Source organism: Amphibalanus amphitrite, unplaced genomic scaffold (genome assembly GCF_019059575.1).
Source record: "Amphibalanus amphitrite isolate SeventyFive unplaced genomic scaffold, NRLGWU_Aamphi_draft 001680F_arrow, whole genome shotgun sequence".
Lineage (NCBI taxonomy): Eukaryota > Metazoa > Arthropoda > Thecostraca > Balanomorpha > Balanidae > Amphibalanus > Amphibalanus amphitrite.
This window is the reverse complement of record NW_024883173.1, coordinates 114,258-123,828: the sequence shown is the minus strand read 5'-3', so window position 1 is coordinate 123,828 and position 9,571 is coordinate 114,258. Positions and strand designations below refer to the sequence as shown.

The 9,571-nt window shown below is 45.7% G+C and overlaps 1 protein-coding gene across 1 annotated transcript; it reads left to right on the top strand.

Moving 5' to 3' along the window:
• Positions 1-1,716: 1,716 nt before the first annotated feature.
• LOC122374606 lies at positions 1,717-9,235 on the top strand. The gene is made up of 11 exons (XM_043353440.1): positions 1,717-2,053; positions 3,741-3,869; positions 4,192-4,539; positions 4,753-4,872; positions 5,147-5,410; positions 5,701-5,820; positions 6,322-6,585; positions 6,910-7,020; positions 7,241-7,537; positions 8,029-8,154; positions 8,942-9,235. The coding sequence occupies exons 1-11, from the start codon at positions 1,814-1,816 to the stop codon at positions 9,047-9,049; spliced, it is 2,127 nt and encodes a 708-aa protein (XP_043209375.1). The 5' UTR covers positions 1,717-1,813; the 3' UTR covers positions 9,050-9,235.
• The last annotated feature ends 336 nt before the right edge of the window (positions 9,236-9,571 follow it).

Sequence of the window (9,571 nt, the reverse complement as noted above, 5' to 3'; positions counted from 1 at the left end):
TTCTTAACAACCTTGAAAAATTAGAGTGGGCCATTCATAAGTTTTGAGAAAATGCACATATGCAAACGTATTTTAGCACGCGCAGTTTAGGGGGAAGAACGAATTTCGTCCACCACCCCTCCTGTTTTTCGCCAATATCTCATAAGATTAATGCGAAATTAATTATGGCTACCTGTCAGAATTGAATTGGACATCTCATCGTGCAAGCAATAAGAAATCGGTCACAACTGTTCTGGTAATGGCGGTGTAAAGTGAACATCCTGTCGCCGCAGCAACGCGGCGACTCGGCAGCCGGCGCCGACCGCTACGCGCCGCCTGAATTGTAGACTGTGCCGGGACGGAACGGAACAGTTCCGTCTTTACATCGCGCTCCCTACCGCTGATTACGTTTGATTCGCGTCAAATTTTGTGAGAAGACTAAGAAATGTACAGGCAATCTTATGGTGAAAGAATTTTGAAAATCAATTGGTAAACAATTGAAATATGAACGTGTAAACACAAAATTGTGATTGCTGCGTTTCCCGCATCGGCCGAGCCCGCCTCAGCCGGCGACATGTTACTCTTAGCAGGCCTCTAACTGCCATATTTATTATTGGATTAACTAGAAACTCCCCATACATACTAAAAAATGTATGTTATTTCGTATAGTGAAGATAAAAAAGACGTGAAGATATCGTTGCATGATAATGTTTTCGTTGAATTTACTTCATGATGCATTTCCACACGGCTCAAAATTCACCGCAAGATACCGTTTGCCTGAGACACTTTTACTATGGAACGTGAATGCTTGACTACGATGACTATGCATTTCCATTCTCGCAGAGTTTGGGATATCACTAATCAGCAATCATTCATTTCAGAAAGTGTACACAAGCAAGCATGTCTAGACTCTGTCTTTCAAGGTCACGCGCGGTTGCGTGATGCTGATGCATGAAAACGGCGTTTGCCGCGAAAGTTATGAATGGCCCACTCCAATTTTTTCACAGATGGTTAGGAACATTGTGACGGACATAATATGTAAAAATTACCCAAATCGAAGGTGACGTGTTTTTTGCTATTTAAATTTTTCTGTTTTAATTCAAGGTCAAATGCATTTCAAGGTCACTTCAATTTAATTTGATAATTAAAAATCAAAGCCTTATCAATTGCCTATAAGACCCTGTTAATATCATTTTGATACCAGAAAAGGAACCAGAGTTATAGCCATTTAAAAAATTGACGTGTGGCATTTTTCGCTATATTCGATGACCTATATCTCAGCGATACGTTATCAAATTTCGAAAATATTGTACGTAACTCAGTTTTGAACCATGCCCAGTCTGCCTACAAATTTTCAGAAAAATTGAAGGGGATGACGGATTTCGGTGTTTGATTTGACGTGGAATGCCCCAGGAAAGCTAGAGGCATCGCAGAAGTATGAGGAAAATCTGCCCCCTCTCCCATCCTTGATAGCTTGGGAGTTCTTTGCGACCAAACGTCCACAGTCTCACTGATAATTGTTTAAATTAGAGGCAGCACTGGCTGCGGCTGGCGGTTGCGCGCCCGCCAAACCTGTCACTGAACAGTTGACCTTTACTGAGTAATTTCCGCGATCACATGGGTCAGCCATGACTCGCGTGCTCTGCCCTGTGTGTGGGCGGGAGATGGACCCATCAGCTCGACAGAAGACTGACAGACAGGAATATCCGCCCCGGCGGGCGCCTATAAAACGGTCCGATCGGCCCGAGTCGACGAGCCCTGCCGGCGCCGTGCGGTCCCCTCCGTCGCCCCGGTCCCTCTAGTCCCTCCGGTCCCGTGGTCCTCCTCGACCGCCATGCTCCGTCCCGTGCTGCTGCTGGCCCTGGCGGCTGCGGCGGCGGCCGTCGGCACCTACCCGGGCTTCACGCTGAAGCCGGTGTTCTCAGAGATCGGCCTGCCGTCTCTGTACAAACCCCAGTACTCCCTCGGCGGTTTGTACGGATATCTGCAGCAGGCTGATATCCCTAAGACCCAGTTTGTGTCTCGCGTCCGCAAGTACGGCCCCTATATCAGCCGTACCGTTCTGCCGCTTACGGTGAGTTTCAGATCCCCAGGTCACGGCGAGGCTTAGATCGGCCAATTCACGGGCACGGCCAGTCTTGGTGCCCCAAAGTCACAGTGACTCTCAGATCTCTAATTCAGTAGAGGTTAAGTGACAAACCGATACAGACTCTGAACTAGAATAAGCATTCATATTTGGGAGGGAAGAAAAACAGGTAGAGAAAACAGAGTCTACTAGTCATCCAATGTATCACTACAGAATGATGCAACATATCCAGAATATCTGAGCCAACCCCATTGTCTCATCAAACGTCCCGTTTGGTGTGTGTTGACACCCATTTGAGCTTCTCTCCCAAAAGACACTGCCGAGTCACACAATCACCCTCACCAGGTGCCTCTATCTGCGCAGTGTTGGCTCTGCACGACAGGGCAGTTTGTGGGCAGGCTAACGGGGTAAGCCAAGCTACAAGCTGCACCCCATCTTGCGACCATGGGATGCCACGGCAGACGCGGCCCCACAGGTCGACCAGGGACCCAGTCTGTGTCACCCGAACCCGCGGTATTCACCGGTATTCCCTTCGAAATTCTTATTTCTGTCATTTACTTATGTTGCGAGCATCAAATAAAAATCAGTTCGTGTCTCATTGGCACGCTATCACCATGATTATTGATCAAGACCCCTTCAAAACAACAGTAAAATTAATGTATGGAACGAAACAGAGCTGTAGTGTCAAGCATAGCCACCTACTGGGAAGCGTAAAGACACTTCGCGAAATTGCCTTCATTAAAGTACATAGTGCGAAGGAATGTGCTTCATATCTCATTCTCGTCCGTATAAATTCATGCAATGTTTCATCTTGACTAAGTGCTGCATGGGTGTCAAGTGGTAAATACTTGAAGTCTTCGATTGTTAAAATGTCACCCGGAAAATGGTTGACGGCTCACGCCACATCTTTTTCTAATGATCTTTCACGGTGTGGGGCTCTTTCTTTCCCTCGGCACAGCACCCTTGGACGGCAATTATTCATGAGAATTTTAATCAATCGCCTTTGAAAATTATTGCAAATACGCATTGAACTTTGAGCTATAGCCTATAAGTGAAAAACAGTCATCAGCTCTGCGGTGCTAGGCAGATATACGCACACGCAAAATAACGGCTAAGCATGAAGCATTTACCCAAAGGCCAACCAAATTTTTCTCACCTGCGCGCTTTTTGTTTCGTTCCTTACAACGAAACTTCTCTGTTTGACAATTGTTTGTCACAGAACGGTCTCCACCTTTTGGCTGGATGATGGCTGTAATACTCGACCAGTTTGTGCTCGAGCGAAGCGCTTTTGCATCGTGTCTCGAATAATGATGTCAGTTACAGAAAATCGTGATACCGATACCAAACCAAATGCCCACAATAGGTACCTATGGAAAAAATAGCGAAACCGAACCAACTTGGGAATATGAGGGAAATACCAACGTTTTACCAATTTTCGGACCCTTGTTCATTAGTGAGGGTTTATAATATCAACAAAATACCAAATGCATTCGCCTTGAAATACCAAAAAGTAAAAACCAAGTTGGTATCGGTTTGGTATCGGTATACCAAAGAGTTGGTATCCGATTGACATCGCCAGTCTCGAACGTGTCCGCTGACATTTCTGCGCTGTCTCTTACAATCGCTTATCCTGGTCAGACATCCAGCTGACACTTCCTCCGTCGACATGTTGCAGAAGCAATACAAGGGCGTGCTGGCGGACCTTCTGCAGCTGGCGGTGGTCCGCTACTACGGCTGTGAGCCCGTCATCAACAAAAAGGTCCCGCTGTCCACCTACTTCGGACGCTACGTCAAGAAGACCAAGGTCTGTGGGCTTGTGGTGTATCCCCGATCAGCGCTTGGGGCTGAGTAGTTTCCTGGTTCGCCGAAGAGCAGGGTTCTTTATTTGCAGTGATCTCTAATCCATCACGCACGCAGTGCTGCAAATTGCTGGGACTCAGTTTGTGAGATAAGAGGAAAAATCAGATAACGATGAGATAGCGACGGGGAACAAGTTCTCCCATTCTTTCTACCAATCATAACTTCAATTCATGGCCTTACCACTGTTCTGCACCAATATCACATTAGCTCTCTGTTGCATCTTCGACGAGCAAATCTCTTGACATCACTTCATATTATTCGCACAGATTCCATCGCCGTACCGCTACAACACCAAGTACGTCCGGACTTTCCTTGATGGCTTTAAGGTCTACCTGCGCCGGCATCTGCAGCGGCCGCAGAAGATCTCGATCCCCAGCCTTCCTCCCAAAGACATCTTCCCCATCTTCCCCGTTCGGCCTCCCAAGCCCTCCTACCCCGGGTACGAGATCCTGGCCACGCTGAAGAGCCTTGGACTGCCGCCCCTGGTCAACCCTAGGGCCTCTCTGGGTGGCATCGTCGCCTACTTGAAGGTGGTTGGAGTCAGCAAGACTACCTTCATCAGCCGTATCCAGGTCTACCGCCAGGCCATCATTAAGGTCGTGCTGAAGTACAAGGTAAATGTCTGCTTGATGTGAGACTTGAATATGATGAAGGCCACACATCGCGCTATAGCTTACATGACTGAACAGACTGAATAACTCGTGTGTAGTGAGATTCAAAGTGCCTCTTGTTTAGTTATTTTGACAGTCAGTATCTAGAGAGAAAACGCCTAGTCTTGCACGGGCGTACTCAAACTCTCGTTCTGACGTTTGAGCTTCTTGTTTCAGAAAATCTACACGGGCTACAGGCTGGACCTTCTCCAAGTGGCCGCTCTCCGCTACTATGGCCTCAAAAAGAACACCAAGTACGAAGTTAGCTTCGGCTACGCTCTGCGCAAGATCCTCAAGGTAAGTTCCTATGTTTCGGCGCTTTAGTATTCTAAACCAATCTGAAGCAAAGCAAGGAGGCTGCTTCTGTATATTGAAAACTGCAATGCGACATAGTCATCTCTTTTCTTTTGTAAAGAGTCTCATTCGCCATTTCAACATTCATGGGAAACCCTTACCTAAAACCCTGAAATCAGATGTGAGACTTAACCTACCTAAGGTGCGTTTCTCTTTGATGCGCCATAAGTTTTACACCACAACATGCGGCGTCTGACTCCCCCATTTCTTCCAACAGCCTTCCATCAGGATCAAGTACAGCGTGACCTACGTGAGGCAGTTCCTAATCCGCTTCAGCCGCGTCCTGGTCGCAGTCCCGTACCCCGGCTACAGTCTGCTCCCGGTCCTGCGCGGGATCGGTCTGCCCAAGCTGTACCGACCCAAGTACGCCGTGGGAGGTATTGTGGCCTACCTGAAGATCAAGAAAATCAGCCAGGTTACATTCATCGCGAGGATTAAGAAGTACAGACTGAAGATCAAGAAGATTGTTCTGAAATACAAAGTAAGTGTAAAGAAACGATAATTTTGCAACGCTTAAAACTGGCATTGGAAACAAATGTACAAATATACAATATCATTTAATGCATGCAGTATTTGTATCATTTGTATAATGTCGATTATGTGCCTGCATGGCAAGTTATGTACGTAGGATCTTCTATTTAGAAAGTTGAAGGATTAGAGCTTCGTTTTTTTTTCTAATAAACATGCATGAGTATGACCGTTTATACCGGCTGTTAGCCTTTTGAGCTTGGCTGACCTTTGCGATAACAGCGTGCAATTCTTCCATCGCAGAGGCAGTACAAGGGCTACCAGCTGGACCTCGTGCAGATTGCCGCCCTTCGCTACTACTGCATCTCCAAGAAGTCGAAGTACTCAGTCAGCTTCGGATACGCTCTCAAGAAGACTATCAAGGTATCAGGATGAATAATACATGCAGTCCATTATCGCGGGCGTGAAACTTTGTATATTCATTTAGCAAATGTCAGCAGGACACAAAGGAATATTGAATTTTACAGTTTCATTTCCCTAATGGGATTGATACGATAAAGACTTAGACGCGTCAAATTCCACATACCGTCAGCAATTGTTCCTGGGGAAAGCATTTCACTGTCTCATATTTATATGTTCCTAACAAAACGAAAATGCAGCATGGAATCGAATGACAAAATTCCAGGAAGTTCACTAAATGAACAGTCGCAAAGCGTTCGCGAGACAAAATCTAATTTGTAAATGGTTGATACGTTTCAATAGTTCAAGGCCGTTAGTTCACGACGGAATGCTGGCATTTTAATCGGTGGGACGTTACGTAAGATAGCTATGGCATTGACATTTATCTTCAACTGGCAAATTCGTGGCAAATTTAGTTTATATAGCCTACGATTACCACTGATGGAGATATCTATGTATCGGCAGCTTTCAATCAGGCAGAAGTACAGCATCAAGTACGCGCGAATCTTCCTGGAGCGGTTTAGCAAGGTCCTGGTCACGCTGCCGTACCCTGGCTACAACCTGATCCGCGTCTTCAGAGGCATTGGACTGCCGAAGCTGTACAGGCCCAAGTACAGCGTTGGAGGACTTGTTGCCTACTTGAAGGTGGTCAAAATCAAGCAGGTGACCTTCATCAGTCAGATCAACAAGTACAGCACTTCTATTCGGCAGCTGGTTCTGAAGTACAAGGTAAGTTTTACTTTTCATATCCTATTAATACTTCGTACAGCAGCCGAAAAAAAAATATATAGCTAAGAAGTAAGATAACGCGATGTTTTTCTTTCTTTAGCGTGAAAGTGTATGTAAGTGCGATTTCTTAGACGTTTACTCTGATTGGGCCTAATTACTTTCGCTGCTAAAAATTGTGCATGCCTTCGGCCAACGTGTTTGAGTTTCGTGAAACCGCACGCCAGTGATTCGTGCCTAGCGCGCTCCGTATAGAGCTCCGTAGAGCTCCGTATAAGGGCCCCGTAGAGCCCTTGTGACGTGTGGCAAACACATCTGTCGTTGCAGAAGCAGTACTCTGGATTCCGCGTCGACCTGCTGCAGCTGGCCGCCCTGCGGTACTACGGAATTAAGCAGGACTACTCCGTGAAATTCATCGTCGCCTTCAGGAAGGCTCTGGTAGGTGGACGCTGCTCGTCATTAAGATAAAAAAGATCTTATGGTGCTAAGACTGAGATGAAATTTTTTCGTTGAGGGTTATATGACAGATGGCTCAACTATGATACCTGTAAAGGTCAGCCAATGAGATGGATATAGAGATATCAACAACATCTAATGCCCCAGCTGCCTGGTTTTAGCTGATGTCCACCGAAAACACACCGTTTCTCTTTTTTCGCAGGTTCCTTCGTTCAAGATCAGCACACGCAGCATCAAGGCCTTCCTCGTTCGCTTCAGCAAGTACCTGCTGAAGCCGGCTTACATCAGCCCCGCCTACAAGCCTCGTCCGGCCACCTACCCGGGCTACCAGCTGAAGCCCCTGCTAACCACCGTGGGCCTGCCGAAGCTGACCAAGCCACAGTACTCTCTGCCTGGCCTGGTGGGATACCTGCAGAGTAACAAGTACCCGCTGCCATCTCTTGTAGGACGCATCCAGAAATACGGGCCCAAGATCAGGTCGACCGTCTATCGCTACAGGGTGGGTTGTGGGCCCACTGGCGAGCGTTACGCCAGTTTTACCGAAATTCACACTTCAATATTTCTTCCGACTGAAAAGCTGCAACGTTGCTTTTGAAAATTTTGCATTGTACATGTCTCATTTTTCAAAGAAGCATACCCATTAGTGATGGGAAGGGTATACATTAGCTGTTTTCACGACGACTTATGTATTTGGGTAACATATGGTGCAGATCTTGTCAAATTAGGTTCATTGTTTTTCTTTTTCTTTTGAAAGGTATCAGTTTTGCTTGCACACTTCCTTATAGCTTTGCTGTTTCAAAATATCATATATTAGTTATTATACAAGATTAAATACTGAAATAAATTAATGATATGAAGATATTTGTTGTAGAAGATATTTGGTACAGATTTGGTCAAATTTGGTGCATTTGCCAACTAACCCGTCCCGAAAACGACGTGTAGAGCTGTGTAGCTCCAAGACCGCCTCACCACTAAGCGTTTTCGTTCCAGCCGAACTACTCGGGAGTCCTCACGGACCTTCTGCAGCTGTGTGCCATCCGCTACTACTCGCTGCCCCCGGTCATCAGGAGCAACGTGGGCTTCGGCAGCACCTTCCAGCGCTACATCCGCTCGCAGGTCAGTGCACTCTGCAAGAACGTAGGGATAACGCTGGTCTAAAATCGCACATTAACGCTTACATGCGGACATTTGTAAGTTCCGGCACTGATACGTTGCGTCACGTTCGGGTGTTCTGGCACTGATAAGAATCATTTGGACGCTTACAAACATTTTTATCTATCTTAACTATTTCAGTTTTAAATAGTTAGGAGCTCTACCTTATCACCATGACGCGTGGCCAAACTGTCTGTGTGATAATTTTGATTGTCGACAGCATTTACAAATTACACCTCGGGCGAAGGCCAACGACTTTCGCTCCTCACCCTCGGGCTAGAGTGACACATGTTTTTTTACTATTGCTTGCTACCCCATACAAAATTGATAATTCGTACATTTTGATGTGTCCCTTACAGGATCATCACCACTGAGTTTCATTGTTTAAGCAGGTTTGACGACATTTGCTGCATTGAAATAAGAATTTAAAGTACTTCTCTGTCTCTCTGTCTTTCTGTCTGTCTGTCTGTTTGTCTGTCTGTCTGTCTGTCTGTCTGTCTCTCTCTCTCTCTCTCTCTCTCTCTCTCTCTCTCTCTCTCTCTCTCTCTCTCTCTCTCTCTCTCTCTCTCTCTCTCTCTCTCTCTCTCTCTCTCTCTCTCTCTCTCTCCTCTCTCTCTCTCTCCCCTCTCTCTCTCTCTCTCACTCTCTCTCTCTCGTGTATGTGAGCACATGACTGTGTGCAAATGCTCCAGCACAGGTGTTTTTGTTTTTGGTTGTGTTTTGACAGTGGCCTCTTTTTTCCCTTCCACAGAAACTTTCGAGGCAATACAGTCCGGCGTTTGTCAAGAAGTTCTTGAGCGGATTTATCAAATACATCCGCAAAAACAAGTTCCAAAAGTATTCTGGTAAATGGTGGTAATGGATTTGTGGTACAAAATATTTCCAAGAAATATTATTGCACTTATGAATGATCTTCATTTTCTTCTCTGTCCCTCCAAGACGTCTATCATCGCATCATGACTTCATTATTTTTTTCGGACCAAGTATTGCACAGTGCTGCATACGATGTTTTTGGTATCTATCAATATAACTTTTGTTCAGAACATAGCTATCAGTGTTTGCAATTTAATCGGTGCAAACGTTTTGAGCACTGAGTCGTCCACGCTATGCTTATTGTTTTTATCTAATTAGCTCAATGATGGACAGGACGATGTTACCAGGTTGAAAAGATTTAGTGGCATTTAAGTAGAATAAATCCAGCATGATGAATCCAAATAAAACTATATATAAAAAAACACACACACGTGGGCAAGTGGTAACTGGTAATCCTATGCAGCTCTCCTGTTAATTAGGAATTAGGATCTCCCCGCCGTCCGAATAATAAAGCCACGTAGAATCGACATGGACGAATTCTCTTATTCCTCTGACAATACGATATATA

Coding starts and splice junctions, on each gene's coding strand:
- LOC122374606 (XM_043353440.1), top strand. CDS start 1,814: ATGCTCCGTCCCGTGCTGCTGCTGGCCCTGGCGGCTGCGGCGGCGGCC. Junction 5,821..6,321: donor CTCTCAAGAAGACTATCAAG/GTATCAGGATGA, acceptor ATGTATCGGCAG/CTTTCAATCAGGCAGAAGTA. Junction 6,586..6,909: donor AGCTGGTTCTGAAGTACAAG/GTAAGTTTTACT, acceptor CTGTCGTTGCAG/AAGCAGTACTCTGGATTCCG.